This window comes from Trachypithecus francoisi, unplaced genomic scaffold (genome assembly GCF_009764315.1).
Source record: "Trachypithecus francoisi isolate TF-2019V2 unplaced genomic scaffold, Tfra_2.0 Lachesis_group11, whole genome shotgun sequence".
NCBI classification, from domain to species: domain Eukaryota; kingdom Metazoa; phylum Chordata; class Mammalia; order Primates; family Cercopithecidae; genus Trachypithecus; species Trachypithecus francoisi.
The window spans coordinates 62,282,010-62,303,163 of NW_022681456.1; the positions used below are offsets into that span (position 1 = coordinate 62,282,010).

The 21,154-nt window shown below is 34.5% G+C and overlaps 1 protein-coding gene across 2 annotated transcripts in view; it reads left to right on the top strand.

Annotated features, from left to right (window-relative positions):
• Positions 1–21,154, top strand: part of ZFC3H1 (zinc finger C3H1-type containing) — a 53,641-nt gene that overhangs the window by 26,761 nt on the left and 5,726 nt on the right. For both annotated transcript variants that reach the window (XM_033221263.1, XM_033221264.1), the window contains exons 10-28: positions 509–646; positions 1,271–1,392; positions 1,792–1,941; positions 2,674–2,848; positions 3,089–3,220; positions 3,592–4,134; positions 4,220–4,329; positions 5,147–5,278; positions 5,384–5,505; positions 6,409–6,510; positions 7,074–7,193; positions 8,175–8,358; positions 9,665–9,851; positions 11,836–12,024; positions 12,596–12,833; positions 15,877–15,982; positions 16,069–16,267; positions 16,797–16,891; positions 20,867–20,977. In XM_033221263.1, coding sequence (XP_033077154.1) covers positions 509–646; positions 1,271–1,392; positions 1,792–1,941; positions 2,674–2,848; positions 3,089–3,220; positions 3,592–4,134; positions 4,220–4,329; positions 5,147–5,278; positions 5,384–5,505; positions 6,409–6,510; positions 7,074–7,193; positions 8,175–8,358; positions 9,665–9,851; positions 11,836–12,024; positions 12,596–12,833; positions 15,877–15,982; positions 16,069–16,267; positions 16,797–16,891; positions 20,867–20,977 — 3,155 coding nt within the window. The remainder of the gene's footprint in view (positions 1–508; positions 647–1,270; positions 1,393–1,791; positions 1,942–2,673; positions 2,849–3,088; positions 3,221–3,591; positions 4,135–4,219; positions 4,330–5,146; positions 5,279–5,383; positions 5,506–6,408; positions 6,511–7,073; positions 7,194–8,174; positions 8,359–9,664; positions 9,852–11,835; positions 12,025–12,595; positions 12,834–15,876; positions 15,983–16,068; positions 16,268–16,796; positions 16,892–20,866; positions 20,978–21,154) is intronic.

The window sequence follows — 21,154 nt, forward strand, 5'->3', positions numbered from 1 at the left end:
GACTACACTATTATGAAAGAAATTATTAGTGATGTTTATTAAGGAGGTTGAAATGATAGTTTGTTTCTATCTTGTTTTCTAATGGCTTCAAAGTAAAATAAATAGAACAAAGACAAGTTGAAATCTTGCCTCTGTTAGGTAAGCCAGTTTTGGCAATTTACCCTCTATATGTAACCACAAAGTACAGAATTTTGATAATTATGTAAAATTAACAAAATAATTTTTCTTTGGTTTTAAAAGAGTTAAATTGCATTGTGGTTCTTTATATAGAAAGCGAAAATAAAATTTTAATGAGAGTAATTATGGTATAGAAAGACTTAAAGAATATACAACATTTTATGTCTCGGGCATATAACCAGTATTGGTTGACACAGTGGATTATATAATACAACCCTAGAAGGAGACATAGACTGTCTACTTGGAGCCCATTATTTTTGTGGATTGAAATTCAGAGAGGTTAAATGATGTCCTTTCGTTATCACGAGTAATAAATATATTGTCTTTGCAGCTTCCAAAGCATAAATCAGTGGTTGTAACACTAAATGATTCAGATGATAGCGAATCTGATGGAGAGGCTTCCAAGTCAACAAATAGTGTTTTTGGTGGATTAGAGTCCATGATTAAAGAAGCAAGACGAACTGCTGAGGTAAGTGCAATAATTAAAGGTGGTAAGAAAGATGACCTTTTGACAATCAGTAAAATTTATTTTCTCCTGAAAATTAAACCATAAAGTTATAGATTTTTAATAGCATTGATTTGTGGACATATTTTAAGTGTTTGTGCTATTAGGACTTTATGTAATGAAGCATGTATCAATGTAGATTCATTTTACTATTAAAAGTTTCCATTATTTGTGTTTCCTATTAAGTACTTCCTTTTTCAAAATAGGAAAATTGGTTGGATAATTGTTCTTTGTAGTAGAGAGACTGTTGTTTTAGAGTTGTGTTGTATTACCAGAAAACAGTTTTTATTAAAATTTATTATCTAAGTACAACTTTTATCCTTTTTTCCCTATTTCAGTTGTTGTTTAGCTATTATTTAATACAATGATTTTCAGACTGTAGATCTTGACTACTTGGTGGCATATACAATTTAGTAGTTATCAACCAACATTGTTTTAGAAAAAAGAATAGAAAATGATGAAGACATTCAGGTATTTCTAAATAAATTCAGTATATGCTGGATTGCAATGTAAAATATAAATCTTAGTATGGAATTTTGGAAAGCTGATGATCTAGTTGACTTCAAATTTTTTTTTTTTTTTTTTTAGCAAGCTTCAAAACCGAAAGTACCTCCAAAATCTGAAAAAGAAAATGATCCTTTGCGAACACCGGAGGCTTTGCCTGAAGAAAAGAAGATTGAATATAGATTGTTAAAGGAAGAGATTGCCAAGTAAGTGTAATTTTATGTAATTTACATTAAAAGTATGTGATGTTTTCAAAACTTCTCTTACAGAGTTCGTTGGCACTGGGAAATGAGTGATGATAGTTTTATCCAAGATACAGAGTTAATGTTTTATAACTCACACAGAAGAGGGAGCTGGATGGTCATACATAGACTTGAATAGAGTGATGTGCTGCGACATAACCAGCTTAGAAAAAGGATGAAAACTCTCAAAGAGAAGGACTCCACTATCAACTTTGAATGTTAACTTGGGTCATGCATGTTGGTCATCATCTTTATTATTAGTCGGTGTGATTAATATTGTTACTGCGTGAAATAGAATACGTTTTAAAATTAGTTTAAGTTTATTCTTGGGTATAATGCATAGATCCTTTTTGATAATTTTAGCCGTGAGAAACAGCGTTTGATTAAATCAGATCAGCTGAAGACAAGTTCATCATCTCCAGCAAACTCTGATGTGGAAATTGATGGTATTGGCAGGATAGCAATGGTTACTAAGCAGGTTACAGATGCAGAATCAAAACTGAAAAAACATAGGTGAGCCTTGTTATCTTCACATATCTAATTGTTCCTGTAGTAGAGAAATATATTTTTGTGATATATGTTATTAATAAGCATACTGTAGAATTATACATTTTCTCACTTAAACTTTGTAGAATGTAGAAGTCTGTCATTTTGTTGAATGATACTACATTTACATAAAGTAATGAAATTAATGTTTAAATAAAAATACCAGCCAGGCGTGGTGGCTCATTCCTATAATCATAGCACTTTGGTAGGCCGAGGTGGGTGGATCACTTGAGGTCAGGAATTTGAGACCAGCTTGGCCAACATGGTGAAACCCTGTTGCTACTAAAAATACAAAAGAAATTAGCCAGACATGGTGGTGCATGCCTGTAATCCCAGCTACTTGCGAGGCTGAGGTGGGAGAATCGCTTCAACCGGGGAAATGTGTTCCCACCGCACCTGGCCCAACATTGAATATTTACTATAAGTTTTCAACAGTAATTGACATTACCTCAAGCTTAAATGGTTTTTTTTTTTTTTTTAAGAGATCAGCCTCATAGTTACTATTATCAGTGCAGCGGTGTTACTTCAAATACCTGTGTGATGAATATAAAAATATTCATCCCTTAAAATTTTTATCTGTGTCTCATTGTAGATGCATTTTTAAAAATTGTGCTACTACTTTGAAAATTTTTTATTCTGACAGTGTTAGTCTGCTCTTGTAGGGAAACATTAACAAGAATTTTGTTATTTCTCATTTAGGATTCTCTTGATGAAAGATGAATCTGTTTTAAAGAATCTTGTGCAGCAAGAAGCCAAGAAGAAAGAATCTGTTAGAAATGCTGAAGCAAAGATTACAAAACTTACAGAACAGCTTCAAGCAACTGAAAAAATTCTTAATGTTAACAGAATGTTTTTGAAGAAGCTTCAGGAACAAGTAATTATTTTAAAATACTCTAGCCTCCCATTTACTACACATTTTTATAGGCCAAATTTTCTGTAAAACAAACCACCATATACTAAAGCCAGCAAAATATGTGTAACCTATAGTTTCTTATTGATAAATAATATTGGAATATTTTTATTTTCAGTTGAATAAAGCTGTGGTATTTGAGAAGAAGAAATTTCCTGTTTTAAGGTTTTCATTTACATTTTCGGGATTATTCTATATTTTCAGATTCACAGAGTTCAACAGCGTGTTACAATTAAGAAAGCTTTGACTCTAAAATATGGAGAAGAGCTTGCTCGGGCAAAGGCAGTGGCTAGTAAAGAAATAGGAAAACGTAAACTGGAACAAGATCGCTTTGGGGTGAGTTTTTTATAGAAATATTTTACTTTTAGAAAGCAGAAAGTTTTTATGATAGTTTTAAGGGTAAGATGTATATATAAAGTAACTCTTTGCTATAAATTCCAAGAGATTAAGATTAAAGCTTTGTTTTTAAATGACATCCACATTTTTGGATGCCTACTTTGTTATTTTGTCTTGACTTTGTTTTTTTCATAAGTCATAGATTAACTAGCAAAACTTTTGGCTACTTACGTTAAACTCTGTTTTATTCTCCATATTGATTTAGTTTTGGAATGTTAGCATTGTATGGTGGGGATAGCACAATTATCTTACCAGAAGTTGTTTATAAAATCACAGTGATGTAAAGTATTTATATCATTTTTCTCCCTTAGCCAAACAAAATGATGAGACTGGACGGTTCTCCAGTATCAAGTCCAAGAAAGCATTCAGCAGAACTAATTGCTATGGAGAAAAGACGGTTACAAAAGCTGGAATATGAATATGCCCTGAAAATTCAAAAATTAAAAGAAGCCCGGGCCCTTAAAGCAAAGGAACAACAAAATATCTCTCCAGTTGTGGAAGAGGAACCCGAATTTTCTTTACCTCAACCCTCACTTCATGATCTGACACAAGATAAATTAACCCTGGACACTGAAGAAAATGATGTTGATGATGAAATTTTGTCTGGTTCAAGCAGAGAGCGAAGAAGATCCTTTTTAGAATCCAATTATTTTACTAAACCTAACCTTAAGCACACTGATACCACTAACAAAGAATGCATAAACAAGCTTAATAAAAATATGGTAGAAAAACCAGAACTTTTTCTAGGGTTAAAAATTGGTGAATTGCAAAAATTATATTCAAAAGCTGACAGCCTAAAACAGCTGATTTTAAAAACCACCACAGGCATTACAGAGAAGGTTTTGCATGGTCAGGTAATTGAACATTTCATGTTTTCTCTAAAATCTGAAATTCACCCCGGCCTTATTTGCCTTACAGAATTATTATTTTCTTTTGCAGGAGATTTCTGTAGATGTGGATTTTGTCACAGCACAAAGTAAAACAATGGAAGTGAAGCCATGTCCTTTTAGACCCTACCATAGTCCTCTTCTAGTTTTTAAGTCCTACAGGTATAAAAGAAAGATTCAATAAGCTTGAATTTCAGGATTTCTCTTTGGTTTTTAATATTTTACCTTGAATATTTGATGATAATGAAAAAGCAGTTGAATCATTGCTCTCGATAACCAGACTTACCCTTTTAAGGAACGTAAAAATTAAGTGTCCTGCTGTTGGGCTCAAACCACACTCTTGGATTTATCAATTCGTATCAAATTCCAGTTTCTGGCTATTGGTAGAAATGTGGAGAATTTTGGATTTCTGTTTGCTAGGGATTTTAGGAAAAATAATTGGAGTCTTAGAGGTTTTTTTGATTTTTGATTTTTAATTTTACTGTTATTCAGGGTAAGAAGTGCATTGGCCAGCCTTCAGAGTATTTAGATGTTTTCAAATGATTAACTTTGTGGGTCCCCCAAAGTTTTTAGACATTTAAAAGTTGTGAGAATGTTAAAGGGTTGCATGTTTTTATCTGAAAATTGTAAAGCACCTTCCAGGTAGTATAGACTTTTTCCAGATTTTCTTGTCTTAGCTGGTGATGTGTGTAAGAAATACCAGTATTATATAGTATTTTATCATGTGGTGAGAAACTACTTTTAGAATACAAGGTTTTTTCTATTTCAACTGTTTTATGCTTTTGGTAAGCGGCTTGTTTCTATCACTTGATATTCTGGGTCGTTTCTCGAATTAATTTTGGCATTAATGTAATTAGATAAAAACCTCATAAATAGTAAGTATGGAAATTTTAACTTGAAAAAGAAAAACTAAAGTTTTCTTAGTTTTCAGAGGAATATTAATTGGGCATAATATACCTGTTCACTCTTTTCACCTTAGATTTAGTCCATACTATCGAACCAAGGAAAAACTTCCCCTGAGCTCAGTATCTTACAGCAATATGATTGAACCAGATCAGTGTTTCTGCCGTTTTGATTTAACAGGAACATGTAATGATGATGATTGTCAATGGTGAGTAGTTTTTGTGAACCTTCTGTAATTTGAAAAACGGCCTTGTTTGCTTAACTTTGATATGTACATGATTATCTTTTCTGTGTTTTTTTTTTTTTATCTTAGGCAGCATATACAAGACTATACGCTTAGCCGAAAACAATTATTCCAGGACATTCTGTCATATAATCTGTCTTTGATTGGTTGTGCAGAGACAAGTACTAGTGAAGAAATTACTGCTGCAGCAGGTTTTTAAAGATTTCTTATTCTCTCTCAAATGAAAATTGAATTTAGGCAACTTAAAAATTATATGTTTAGTTGTTGAAATTGTAAAATACTTACTATAATTCAGTGTGTTTACCCATAATGCTTTATCTAGATTTGCTGTATCCAGTATAATTAAGGTAAAAATTTACCTCCTCTGTTATACTAGCCACATTTCAAGTACCCAGTGGCCACGTGTGGCAAGTGCATGCCAGCACAGATTTAAGACATTTCCAACATTGCAGAAAGTTCTTTGGACAGAGCTCATTTAAATATTTAGTTCCATTTATTTAAAAGAAAATATTAAGCTGTTTGTATAGAAACTTTCCTGTTGATTTTAACATAGGACCCTATTTTTACTTACTGTTTTCAAAAATAGAGGAAGGCTGGAAATTACGATGGCTGTTGTTTCCAATTCTATAATGAAATAAGACTTCATACACTTTGTAGAAAGCAGAGATTACTGTCACACATTGTGCACAAATATTATTAAACTTTTTCTCAGATTTGGTGCCAAGTAATAAACCTTAAGCTACAAATCTTTTGAAAGTAAAGGAAATAATAATTACTAAATTTGGTGTTATCACAGCCCAGAGTGATTGTAATGTCACTGAATCTATTTTATTGCTCCCAAATTGGAACTTTAACTTAATTATTTAGTTCATTTCAGGAACTTTTTTTTTTCTAGCCCAAATTGGGTATATGATGTGGTAGGATTTGCTATAGTAGTTAAGATAATACAGGCTTTGCCCTTTCAAATGCCATAGGTGTTATTGCCTAGTACCATATACTCGCCTTTAATTCTTAAACGAATTCACGTCATACATGTTAATTATTCTAGTCTGTAATTGATATTTGTCATGAAGATTGCATTGCATGTATTTCAGAAAAATACATTGAGAAACTTTTTGGAGTAAACAAAGATCGAATGTCAATGGACCAGATGGCTGTTCTCCTTGTTAGCAATATCAATGAAAGTAAAGGTCATAGTAAGTACATATATAAGAGTGTGTGTATGTGTATGTGTGTGTGTGTGTGTGTACTGCATCTCTTTATGAAAAGGACTTTTTAGTTTCTGTATGACAGATTTTGTTGGTATTATGTTCTTAATATAAAATACATATCATTTCAGGCTGGGTGCGGTGGCTCATGCCTGTAATCCCAGCACTTTGGGAGGCCTAGGCGGGCTGATCACTTGAGGTTAGGAGTTTGAGACCAGCCTGGCCAACATGGCGAAACCTCGTCTCTACTAAAATTATAAAAAGTAACTGGGTGGTGGTAGCGTGTGCCTGCAGCCTTAACTACTTGGGAGGCTGAGGCAAGAGAATCACTTGAACCCAAGAGGCAGAGGTTGCAGTGAGCAGAGATTGCGCCACTGCACTCCAGCCTGGGTGACAGAGCGAGACTTCTGTGTCCAAAAAAAAAAAAAAAAATACGTACTGTTTTTAAGATGGAGTGAATGTAGTTCTTTTCAAATATTGAATATCCTTCAAAATGTTAAAAAAAAAAAAACTAGTTATGTCAATTAACAATCTTCTCCTATCTACTTTAGCTCCTCCATTTACAACCTACAAAGATAAAAGAAAGTGGAAGCCAAAGTTTTGGAGAAAACCTATTTCAGATAATAGCGTCAGTAGTGATGAGGAACAGTCTACAGGACCAATTAAGTATGGTAAGAAGTTATGTAATTTAAGATCCAGAATTATTAAATTGTGGTGTTCCATCTTTATTTAACACTTTGCTAATCCTTTGGTGTATCAGCTTGCCTAGTTAAAAAATTTTTTTTGTAAAAACGATGCCATTGGGTTTTTAGGCAATACAGTTAATTCACTGTGCAGGATTCCTCTGAAATTGCACAATATTTGTGTTCATGGCTTCTCTCCAGTAAATGCAAGCAGTACTGCTTAGTAAATAATTATGACTGCTTCAGATATTTCCAAACATACATTATTTGTCTGGGAAGGTAGCTTCCATTTGAGAACCACTGCCTAGCCTGTGTCCTCCTTAAGGGCAGGTGTTCTATTTTACTTAATCTTTGAATATGTTTTCTGACATGCAGAAGGCTCAAAAAATGAGAATGAACAAATGATAGATGAACTAATGAACAGAATAATGTATGAATGAGTGCCTGTATGTTTGGCACATTTTACTTCCTAATTTCAAGTTTGCGTTATTTGTGAATTAGCAAGTATCCAAGAGATGAATACTATTATATACTTATTTACACTAATGTAACACTTTTTTTCTAGTTTAGATATAGTAAAATAATCTTTATAAAGTATGACTGTTAATTTTTTAATTATAATTTGCAATTTAACAAATGTGAATTCATTTGATAATAATGAAAAAGCAGTTGAATCATGGTTACTGATAAGTCGACTGAAAAGGTAATGTCACTTAGCCTTAAAATAATAGAGGCCTAATTACTCCTTTTGTTCTGGTGTAATCTTTAATAGCTCCTCTTTCCACTCAGAAGGGTCCTGGTTTGGGCAGTAAATTATGTCATAGCTCTACCTTAAAGCTATGAGCTAGTACATATCATTAGAATCTTTAGGTTTTTAAATTATTTTAAAGATGAGAACAATTGTTTTCTTTTTCTTGCATCTGTGGACTAAAGAAAATATGAAGCTAATAACACTTTTTTTTTAAATAGCTTTCCAGCCAGAGAACCAAATAAATGTTCCAGCTCTGGATACAGTTGTCACTCCAGATGATGTCAGATACTTTACAAATGAGACTGATGACATCGCTAATTTAGAAGCAAGTGTGCTTGAAAATCCTTCTCATGTACAACTTTGGCTCAAGCTTGCGTACAAGTACTTGAATCAAAATGAGGGGTAGGTCAGCTTCAAATCTTTGTGTAAACGGTTGCACATTTATATTTTTATGTTTGAGGTTTTTTTTACCTTTGGTAATCAGTTAGGTTTCTTTTCTAGTATCAATGGAGTCTTTGTTTTTTGACAAAGCCAAAAGCATTTTATTGTTTAAAAGCTATTAGACAAGTTTAAGATTAGATCTTGAGTTTGTGTGCATGGCTCAGTGTATGGGTAATAAATTATACTAAAGTTTTTTACTCCAGTAGGCTCTTATTTCAAAGTAGGATTAGTTAAAACAGTAAATTCTGACTGGTGGAATGATTGATTATTGTTTTTTTAAAAAATCATAGTAGTCATAGTTTTTAAATAAAATTATGATAAAATAATGGTGGAACAGGTTAAATTTTGTTAATTTGTAATGGATATTTAAAGCTTATCTGAGAACCTCCAAGTTATGGTGAATTTTCTTTGTCTCAGTGTCGTATTAAATTATATGTATTTAAATAAGGTAAATAGTAATAACTTATACAACCAATAGTTTGTATTGCAAATGGCATCTTCTAACTTCTTGGTAGTATAAATAAGCCAAGAATAGTCTTTTCATGATTATAACTTTATAGTTACAATAATTCAAGGGTTTTTTTTTTTTTACACATTTCTTTGAAATATTTGACTATCTTAAAAGCTTTTAAATAAAGCAGTGCTGCAGAGTGCTAATAAACCCACACATGCCTGGATGTGTTGCTTATTTAACTTTCCTGTGTGTCATTTCCATGTTAATGGGATAAGTACAGTGTTTTCTTTTCTGACTCATTTGCTGAGTGAAGACCAAAAGAACCGTACATTATTTTATGAATAGGATCATGAGAAAGAATTATCTTCTCCAAGAGATAGCAAGCCCTTGACCGTTGAAAAGAACTATTATACTGAAAGCTTTGATATTTTGTACTTGCAGTAGCTGGCCTTGAGAGAGAGTTGTTTAACTTTTCCCATTCTTGAACAGTGTAAATCATAAAAGGTGTTGCTGAATATGGACATAAAGCACATTTGAAGTTGATAATCTTAGTGGTTTTATAACACTGTACTTTTGTCTGTGGTAAATACTTACTGAACATTCACTTAAAACATTGTTGAGTCTGTGGAAAATCAGAAACTTTCAGACACGTGATTTAAAATCTTAATCTAGTACCCCTTTTCATAAGTGATCCTGGCTTCCTGGTAAATTCTAATAAAAATGGAATTTTAAAATTGATTCATTGTATTAGCCCTGTTTAAATTTTCAAGCAGGTTCTAAAAAGCACTCCCGCCTTTTCTTTTATATATACAGGGAGTGCTCAGAATCCTTGGATTCTGCTTTAAACGTTCTGGCGCGAGCATTGGAAAATAACAAAGATAATCCAGAAATTTGGTGCCATTACCTCAGATTGTTCTCAAAAAGAGGAACCAAGGACGAGGTGCAGGAAATGTGTGAAACAGCTGTTGAATATGCTCCAGATTATCAAAGCTTTTGGACTGTGAGTAGAAAAGATAATGTACATGTGCGTGTGTGTGTGTGCGTGTGTGTGTAATCCTTTGGATCATCTTAAATATTGATATGTCGCTTAATAGAGCATATGCCTTATCCGAATATGGATATAATAACCTTACTTTCAGTTTCTAGTAACCACAAAGCCACTTCTGGATCAGAATTTAGACTAAGCAAGAAGAAAATATTTAGTGAAGCAGTGTTTTTTTTGTTTTTGTTAACTTTATTAGTAAAGAAAAAATGTAAAATTATTAAAAATTTCACACTTACCTATATTTACACAGTTTTAGCTTGGGCAAAGTTAAGTGTAGCTTTTGCAAAACACCTGAAATAATTGTTTCTTTTAAATTTATCTTAAATTGCCTCTATAAAATTATAATGACTGCCAGGAAACATTTTTGTCTTTTTATTATTTGTTTCCATGCTTATAGAAATAATCCCAATCTGTAATTCACACTAATATCTAAAGTTGCCAAGCTAAAAACATTTGATTGAGAAAAAGTGGCCTCTTCTTCTTTCTCCAAGAGAATGAGATGGTTTTTTTGGCTGTCAATTTTTGAGACAGGGTCTTACTATGTCACCTAGGCTGGAGTGCAGTAGTGCAGTCATGACTTACTACAGCCTCTACCTCCTGGACCCAAGCGATTCTCCTACCTCAGCCTCCTAAGTAGCTGGGGCCACACATGGGTGCTACCATGCCTGGATAGTTTTTAGATTTTTTTGTAGAGATGGGTTCTTGCTCTGTTGCCCAGACTGGTCTTGAACTCTTGGGCTCATGCAGTCCTCCTGCCTGGGCCTCCCGAAGTGCTGGGACTAAAGATGTGAGCCACCATGCCCAGCCAAGAATGGGATGTTTTTTACCCAGACTTAAAATTATAATTGATCCACTTGAGAAATAAAATAAATATTCACCTGAACTTTTATCACCTGAACTTGGGAGCCATTAGTTTCAGATAAATTTTTAAATAAGTCTGTTGCTGTCAGATGTGTCATTTACTTACCAACTGAAGTTGTGAACCTGATAGATTTAGATAACATGATACCCCTTAATAAACTTCCTACTCTATTTCTTACTCTTTGAACGTAGGTACTGAACAGATTTAGATAGTAAAGGATGCTTGTTTTTTTTTTTTTTCTTTTTTAAAACCTAGAGCACTTTGTACCAAAGTGAATGCTATTGATCACCACAAGATTTTATAGGGTGTAGAATATTCAAAAGTTGTAATATTTTTCTTTGAAGTTGTTTGGTCTTTAATGTATTTTGTCATGCATTTCCTTTCTTTTTTAAAAAATCTTTTTTGAGACGGAGTCTCGCTGTGTCACCCAGGCTGGAGTGCAATGGTGCGATGTTGGCTCACTGCAACCTCCGTCTCCCAGGTTGAAGCGGTCTTCCTGCTTAAGCCTCCAAAGTAACTGGGACTACAGGCATGCACCACTGAGCCTGGCTAAGTTTCGTATTTTTAGTACAGATGGAGTTTCACCATATTGGCCAGGCTGATCTCAAACTCACGTGATCTACCCACCTTGGCCGCCCTAAGTGCTGGGATTATAGGCGTGAGCCACTGTGCCCAGCATATTTCTAATATAAATCTATTCTCAAAACTTTTATATAGTCACACACCTAAGCAACACAAATTGTATGTGATAATAAATGTGAACTTTGGATATTCATCCTGATCTTGCTGCGATTTACCTTTTAAATCAGGGAAAAGAAAAATGAAATTGCTTCAGTAATGACTATAAGAGTATATCTGTATTGTTTTAGTTTTCATCTGATTCCACTTTTCGATATGTGATAGAAGAGGGAGTCTAGGTTGTAGTACTAGAAGATGGATTTATACATTTTTACAATTATCCTTTTTGCAGAAGTTGAAGATTTACTATGAGATGGTTTTTTAATGAAATGTGTAAAGTCTGTAGTTTTGGTTTATTCCTGTAAGTCAAGAGTAATAATATAAAGGCCCTTTGGGCAGTTTTTACACCTAGAAAGCACCTTTGAAGAGAAGGATTACGTATGTGAGAGAATGTTGGAGTTTCTAATGGGAGCAGCCAAGCAGGAAACATCCAATATTTTGTCCTTTCAGCTTTTAGAGGCTCTTTTGTTTAGAGTTCAACTGCACATATTTACTGGAAGATGCCAAAGTGCACTGGCAATTTTACAGGTAAGCACTTGTTACAGCATTTAATTGCATTTTGTAGAAAAAGTTTAAAAGGTCTACACCGTTATCCATAGCATTATTTAATGGTTGAAAGCACAAGATTTGGATTTGAATCCTTGTTTTTCCACTTACTGCTAAGTCGTGTAACATTGGGTAAGTCTATGACTTTATTTCCTCATTTGCCTGATGGGTGTAGTATCTTTTTTTATAAGATACTAATAAGTAGAGTTTTTATAAGATACTAATAAGTAGAGTTTTATAATAAGTAGAGTTTTTATAAGGTTTCAATGAAAGTATTTTATGTTAAGTATCCACAGATAAACTTCAAGATTCAAGCCATAAGGGAAAAAAATCAGTCTGATGAAAATAATCTATATGAGTGTGGTGTAAAAAATTTTTTTTCTTTTTACTATTTTGTCTTTGTCTTACTAGATTTTAAGTATCAGGACACTTAAGATGTACCAACAAATGTGACCATTTTATTTTATAAACTTTAGCATGGTAAAAATTATGTTTATCTGGTATTGACATCTCTAATTAATTTTTTTATCAAAAAATTTTAAATTTTTCCTAGAATGCATTGAAATCTGCTAATGATGGAATAGTTGCTGAATACCTTAAAACAAGTGATCGATGTTTGGCATGGTTGGCCTACATACATCTTATTGAATTCAACATTCTCCCTTCAAAATTTTATGATCCATCTAATGATAATCCTTCAAGAATTGTTAACACAGAATCATTTGTAATGCCATGGCAAGCAGTTAAAGATGTAAAGACTAATCCTGACATGTTGTTAGCAGTTTTTGAAGGTAAGTATAAAGTTTATAAATTTTAATATCAACTGTTATATTATAACATCAGTGTTTAGAACATTAACTACCCATTATTGTGATTCTCCATAATTAAGTGGAGCAAAGTGATATCTCTGTATTGCAAGTTTTAGTTTCATAATTTATAAGGCAAATTAAGTATTGAATCAGAGAAGATGGACACTGGCATCTTTGAAAACCAATAACTGCATGATATTACATTATCTTTCTGATTGTGGCAAAGGGTATCTGTTAAATGTGTAGAGAAAATAAATTATGTAAGTTTGATGAATTGATTAAATCAGAGAACTAGGCACCTTTTTTTTTTTTTAGCAGTCCATTAAGGTGGAAGTTTAAAGATTTGTATCTTTTCAACCAATTAATATTTTCTCCAGGAGTCAGTGAGGTTGGTTGCTTCTCTATATTAAATGATAGGCCTGTTGTGGAACACATTAAAAGATGTAAAACCTGTTCCTAAAAGAAGTATATAGCCTAGTCAGAAGATAAAATCTATACATTTGTCATAATTATTAAACATACAAGGTCATATAACTGTGTGTTAGTATATAGTCTAAACTGTATGCTACATAAAAGAGACTAGGGCCGGGCACAGTGCCTCATGCCTGTAATCCCAGCCAAGGAGGTGTGGGCAGATCACCTGAGGTCAGGAGTTCAAGACCAGCCTGGCCAACATGGTGAATCCCCATCTCTACTAAAAATACAAAATTTAGCTGGGCGTGGTGATGCACGCCTGTATTCCCAGCTACTCAGGAGGCTGAGGCACAAGAATTGCTTGAACCAGGAGGCGAAGGTTGCAGTGAGCTGAGATCACGCCGTTGTACTCCATCCTGGACAACAGACTGAGACTCAGTCTCAAAAAAAAAGAGACTAGGATCTGTGATTTATAGAATTATTTGATACTGGCCATAAACCCAAAGGAAAGAGATTATTATAGATTGACATGATAAAGGAAGTCTTCATAGAAGAATGGGGACCTGGAGCTAGATGTTGAAGCATGGCTATCAATATGACAAAGTGGGTCTCCTCAGAGATGGAGGTGGACCCTTGTCTTATTTATCGTTTTACTTCTAAGGGCCTGTAAGGATGTGTGACAAAATATTAAGTGCTTATTAAATGCTTGTTAAATACCCAGTGAAGGAAGGAAAGAAAAGAAAGGACATTATTGTTAGGGGAGTTAAACAAAAAGCAACAGGTAGATGGGAATTTATGCGATGGATTTGAAGTGTGATTGGGAAAAGGGATAGGTCTTATCAAACTGGGAGTTCTGTGCTGGACAATCGTAGTGATTAAGCCTGATAAGTAGAATGATACTTGATTTTTAAGAACCTTGAAAATGTGGTAGACTTGATGGCAGTAGAGGTTCTTTAAGAAAGAATGTGCTTGAAGAGAAATTACACCAACGGTAGGAAAACCAACCAGAAGCTGATGGCAGTAACTGAAGTACAAGAAAAGTATCCTGGGAAGGAGGATATTAGAGACGTTTTAAGTTATCACATAGAAATATGTGAGGGGGAGGTGGGGGAGGCGGGGGCGGGTTGCAGATTAAATATCAGGGAAGAGGAGAAGGAGTAATGAAAGATTTCAGAGTTTTGAGACTGGGAAAAGGAAAATGTCATTAGTAGAAAACTGGTAAGTTGGGAAGACTGATTTTGATGGTAGGAGTAGTATTTGTGATTGTAATTGGTCATTCAAGTGGAAATGATTGTTGGCGGTAGGAAATAAGGAAGTGGACCTTGGCCGTGCGTGGTGCCTCACATCTGTAATCCCAGCACTTGATAATCTGCTGAGGCAGGTGGATCACCTGAGGTCAGGAGTTTGAGACCAGCCTGGCCAACATGGTGAAACCCCATCTCTACTAAAAAGACAAAAATTAGTCGGGCATGGTGGTGTGTGTGCCTGTAATCCCAACTACTCGGGAGGCTGAGGCAGGATAATTGCCTGAACCCAGGAGGCAGAGGTTGCAGTGAGCTGAAATTGTGCCACTGCACTCAAGCCTGGGCAACAGTGCAAGACTCTGTTTCAAAAAAAAAGGAAGTGGACCTTACTTGGACAATTATCAATACATAAGTGGATTTGAGTGTTATTCACATAGAAGTTACTGTGTTACAGAATGCTTTACAGTTTTTATAATGTGCTTTTGAAGTAAATTATGCAGTAATTGAGGCTATGGGATATTTTCTCTGAGGAAATGAGATTTAAGAGCATAACAGTAAGGAGTAAAAGGGACAGTGGAGTCATTAAAATGGGAGTAAGAGGAAATTTAAACAATCTCTTGGAAGCAGAGGCAAGAAGAAATTAAGAAGAAGGGGAGGAACACTGTCAAATGTTAAATAAAATGAAGGTAGAGGTGAGCTTTTGTTTGGTTAGATAGGAGTCCTTATAAGTGAACTTCAGGAGTGTAGTTTTAAAGTGATTGCATTCACTTTTAAACTCCACGGATCTGGGAAGTTGTGGTACCATTGGGTAAGGAGGAAATGGTCACAGCTGTGCAAAGTAAAACACTGTACCATTTAGTAAGTAGCAACAAGATCAAGAAAGAACTCTTTACAAGGGGAAAAGTGTGTTTTGATGGAGTAAGGAAAGGATCTAGTTTGGAGAGACATTCAAATGGCTGTGGGGCAGCAGGGCAAGACTTCCTTTGCAGTTGTCAGGGAAAGATGAAAAGATAATTTATTCTATAACTTTTTTTTTTTGAGATGGGTTTTAAAGAATTTAGGATAATTACAACAGAGATACTTGTTTAAATGAAAACACTGATAGATGCAAAAGCTCATATGGAATGACTTTATTCTTACCAGGGAAGTTGAGGAAAAGTTGAAAGGAATTGAATTTTAGGATTTTGGAGATTGCTTGAATAACTTCCTTTGAGTAAAAGCCAGAAGCTCAGTAAAGGAAAATAAGATGATGGATGGGTAATCAAAGGGAGGGGTCATCTTTTCCCATTGGCCTCTAGGAGTTGAAGTAACACAGTCAAATATTTCATTTTTATGATTGACACGATTCATGTGATGTTTTTGAGTAGATGCGGTGAAAGCTTGCACAGATGAGAGCCTTACTGTTGAGGAAAGAATAGAGGCCTGCCTTCCACTTTACACAAACATGATTGCTCTGCACCAACTCCTGGAGAGGTACAACTTAATTGCCAAGCAGCTAACCTTGTATTAAAAAGTGATATTTTCATGTCTTTAGCCTTTTTGTTTTTGTTTTTGTTAAGGTATGAGGCTGCAATGGAGCTTTGTAAATCTTTACTGGAATCATGTCCCATTAACTGCCAGTTGCTGGAAGCCCTCGTTGCATTATATTTGAAAACAAATCAGCATGACAAAGCCAGAACATTGTGGCTTACTGCATTTGAAAAAAATCCTCAGAATGCAGAGGTTTTTTATCATATGTGCAAATTCTTCATCTTACAGGTAAAAAATAATGCATAATTCTTAAATATGATGCTTTTATATTTCAAATTTCCCTGTAAGCACCAGGAAGTGTTTCCTGGTCCTTTTACCCTTTGCAAGCTGTGTTAGGTGTTCCTTCTCTCTCTGCCATAGTTCTACCTTAATACTTACTACAGTGCATTGTAATTTTATTCCTAGCTACTTTAATATATGCTATACTAAACTTCTTGAAGGCAAGGATACATGTTTACTCATATTTGCAGCCCAATGCCTACCACAGTGCTAAATGGCTAATACGTAATTGGTGGATGAAATGTGAGCCTATGGTAGTATTAGAGGTTAAGCTGTTTAATCGTTAATGGAACTCAATTCAGAGAGTAAAATATAATAACAATTTTCTGAGTATGTCTCAAACTCATCCCCTCCGCCCCTTACCCACCCAAGAAACTTAATCTAATGAGTACTTTTTTAAGGCTTTTTTTCTCCCTTGTGACATTTTAATTAAACATTGTAAGCCTGATATATATCCCCCTCCCTCTTTTTAAAATAGAATCGAGGCGATAATCTTCTTCCATTTTTGCGGAAATTTATTGCATCCTTCTTTAAACCGGGGTTTGAGAAGTATAATAACTTGGATCTGTTTCGGTAAGTTGTAGAATTCTTAGTTTGTAGAGAAATGAGAGATAGCACAGTTCAGTAGAAAGATTACAGTTTTTTTCTTATATGATTATATTTTAGACTGACTTTTTAGTACTTGAATACCCACTTAACAGAATACTCGAAACAGAGTAAATAGAACAATAAAAATGGAGGCAAGATGGAAAATTCTTTAACATTCTTTGGATTAAACACACTATACAAAGTAAGGCATATATTATAACCATAGTAACTCATTCTTTTACTTTATTGTTATTGTTGTTAATTTTAGTACTGAATATTATAGCACTTAGTTATCCCAAGGCAATCTCAGTGATTTTTTACAAAATATATTTTCAATCAAAGTGAATGTAAATAATACGCCTTTTTCTTTTTTTAATTCTGAAGAGAACTACTCTAGCCCCTGATATGTCATGGAGTAAGAAGTTTCAGAGCATCCTTTTCTCAACCATTAATTTCTTAATAGCTCATATAGAGCTGTACTTACTGTCTTTCCTGAGAGTTCCTATTCCAACAATAAGAGGTTGTGGCAGGTTTTGAATAATGATTTTTTGGGGGGGAGCCTCTTAAAATTATCTTTCCTTTGTCCTCCTCATCTCTTTATGGGGTTAGCAAACTTTTTTCTTAAGAGCCAGAAAGTAAATATTTTAGGTTAGCAGGCCATGTAGCCATGTAGTCTATTACCACTACTCTACTATGTTGCTTTATTGAGAAATCAGACAGATGAAATGTGAATGAATGGTTATGACTGTGTTCCAGTACAGCTGTTTACAAAAATAGGCATGGTTTGCTGATCCTAAGTTAAAGCAGCATCAAAAGGAAAATATTTTATCATGACATACTCTATTTTGTATTAGGAAGAACTGAAAGAAGAAAGACCTAAGCTGAATATCTCCCAAAAAAATTTATTGTAGAAAATACAGATGAGTGAAAATAGAATCTTAAAGCCCAAATTTTGTTAAGTAAGTGATCTATCCAACTTAGACCTTGTTTTTTGTTTTTTGTTTTTTTAAAAAATTTTATTTTAAGAGATGGAATCTCACTCTGTCTCCCAGGCTGGAGTGCTGTGGTGCGATCTCACCTCATTGCAACCCTCCGTCTCCCAGGTTCAAGCAATTCTCCTGTCTCAGCCTCCAGAGTAGCTGGGATTACAGGCGCACACCCCCGACACCTGGCTAATTTTTTGTATTTTAGTAGAGACAGGTTTCACCGTGTTACCCAGGATGGTCTCGAACTCCTGAGCTCAGGCAATCCGCCTGCCTTAGCCTCCCAAAGTGCTAGAATTAACAGTTGTGAGCCACTGTGCCCGGCCCACCCTGGAACTTTTTGTGAACATGGCAGTTTCATTTGAGATTTGGGGACACTATTCCCTTCCAGACTTGAGTCTTTATATATGTCCTCTTATGGTAGCAATTTATTGCCATAGCGATTTTAGTGCCCTTCCCAAAGGACCCTTCTTTCTCCTCTGTTATATCCATATTAATATTTACAAATAATTACAAATGAAATAATTCTAAATGCAAATTAATAGAAAATAATTAAACTTCTATAAGGAATTTAGAGGCTTTTCAGCTTCTCCATACTCAATTTCTTCCTCGTTTAAATTAGTTTACTGTAACATCTCAAGCTGAGGCAAAGGACTAATTCAAGGCTGAACCAAGCTCTTTAGAGATTGCTGGTTCTGGTCTTCCCTTGGGCACGGAGATAATTGGTTTAGTTTAAAAGAAAATGCTACCAATTTCTGCCTTGGTAACTAATCAGAGATCTTCAGATCTTCAGCTTAATAAGGCAGAATACATAAGCGTCAATAAAAATTTGAAAATGAGTTGTCTCCATATATATTCTCATTACTAAGTCATCTTTATTAAATTATTTTGTGGAAATAGTCATAATTCACTGAGAATTAAGAGAAAAAGGTATTCTGTTTATAGCTTATTTCGACAATAATGAAAGCCTTGTTTACACAAAGATTGTGCATTTCTGTTAATTTAGAAAGTCTTTTTCATCAGATATTAGGAGAATGACGATAGATGAGATAATTTTTGGCCTTGCCATACTTACTGTATATTGATACAAGTTTTTAAAATTTATAAATTGTTGATGTTTATTAATAGGAGAAATCTGCTCTTAATTGGTTCAAAATACTTTAAAAATTTCATGAGTAGAAATTGTTAAGCAAAATACTTAGCACTGTAATTTTTACCTGGAGTTGAATCAACTCTCTATGTGACATTTAGTATAAAGATGGCAGGCAGAAGGAACTAGATAGGTAATTTTCATGTGTTTCAAGTCAATTTGAAGATTAAGTAGATAGCTAGAAAAATTAATTTGGGGATATCATTTACTTTACTAAAGTTAAACTAGGGATTATAGTCTTTAAGTAGATTAGATTTGAAGTTATCTCTTCTGACCATCTCAGTTTTCAGTGAGGATGTTAAGGGATTAACTCATGGTAATGTAGCTTGTCTTGGCAAAGTCAGGATGATAACCTGACTTCTAGATGTTCTATTTCTTCTCTTTCTTATGTTTGCCCCTGATGCAGCCTGTCTAATTCATTGAGACTTGTCCCCTTGCAGTTATTTAAAAATTTAAGACAAATAGTTATACTAGATTGTCATTTTTGTGATCAATGTATTTCCTTTAAAAATGTTATTCTTAAGGATGGTGGTATCTTACACACAGATTAAAATACATTGGAAGGAAAGTGGACTTAGTCCAGTAGAATTCTTTACTGATTGACTTTTTAGAGTTACTGGGATCGACTTACAATCCTAGTAAGTATTGTGGTTTTTCAAGAAGGGGCTATAATTTGTAGTATTTCCCAACCTTATTTGATCATAGATCTCTTTTGACAGGTACCTTATGGGCTAATGTGTTACAGAATACACTTTGATATCATGTCTAAAATTAAACTTAAATGGGTTTTATGTGTATATGGCTGTATGTGAGAGAGACTACTTTCAGACATAAGGTTTAGTAAATCCTTTTTTTTTAAAGAAAGGGTCTCACTCTTTAACATGGGCTGGATCACAGTGTTGTGATCTCAGCTCACTGCAGTCTCTGCCTCCTGAGTTCAAGCTATTCTCCCACCTCAGCCCAGGAGTAGCTGGGACTATAGGCATGCACCACCAAGCCTGGCTAATTTTTGTGTTTTTTGTAGAGATCTTGGGGTTTCACCCAAGTTGTTAGCCAGGCTGATCTTGAACTCCTGACCTTAAGTGATCCACCTACCTCGGCCTCCCAAAGTGCTGGGATTACGGGTGTGAGCCACAGCCCAAGGCCTTGTAAATCTTTTTTTAACAAGAAAGTACAGATTTCATTGGAAAAATTCAGATACTTGGTAGACTCATTTGTTCTTTTTAAACTAGATTTAATTAGAGGATTATGGGGTTTTGTTTAATCTTGGGGATAGAATAAAAAATTCATTTTAGGAGGAGAGTTTTTCATATAGGTATAAAATAATAAAACTGTGGCCAGGCACAGCGGCTGATGCCTGTAATCCCAGCACTTTGGGAGGTTGAGTCATGTGAATTACTTGAAGCCAGGAGTTCAAGACCAGTCTGGCCAACATGGTGAAACACCGTCTCTATTACAAATACAAAAATTAGCTGGGCGTGGTGGTGCATGCCTGCAGCCCCAGCTACTCAGGAAGCTAAAACATGAGAATCACTTGAACCTGGGAAGTGGAGGCTGCAATGAGCCGAGATTGTGCCACTGCACTCCAGCCTGGGCGACAGAGCGAGACTCTGTCTGAAAGACAAACAAACAAAAAAAACATTGTGAGTAACGTGTAACCCTAGAGATGTGACCAAAGAGGTATGGTATGCATATGAAAAGAAAGTCTCGTTGCTTTCTAAAAAATATTTAAATGAAATTTAAGTGAAACTAACGATTTTAAAAAATAGGTGTATAATTCATGTGTGTATAGGCATAATTTAAAACAATACTTGGTTTTTTTTTCAGGTATCTTTTAAATATTCCAGGACCAATTGACATTCCATCTCGTTTATGTAAAGGGAATTTTGATGATGATATGTTTAACCACCAAGTTCCTTATTTGTGGCTGATTTACTGGTGAGACATCCACTGTGGAGAGATATTGCATACTAGGCCTGCATTTGCTGTTTATTATTGAATTACACTGTGTTTGTTATAATTAACTTGATGTTAAAGTCATTGAAGCACAATTGAAGAGATGCTAAGGTTTACTATATACTAAAGAAGAAAGGTCAAAAGAAGGATTCTATTGTA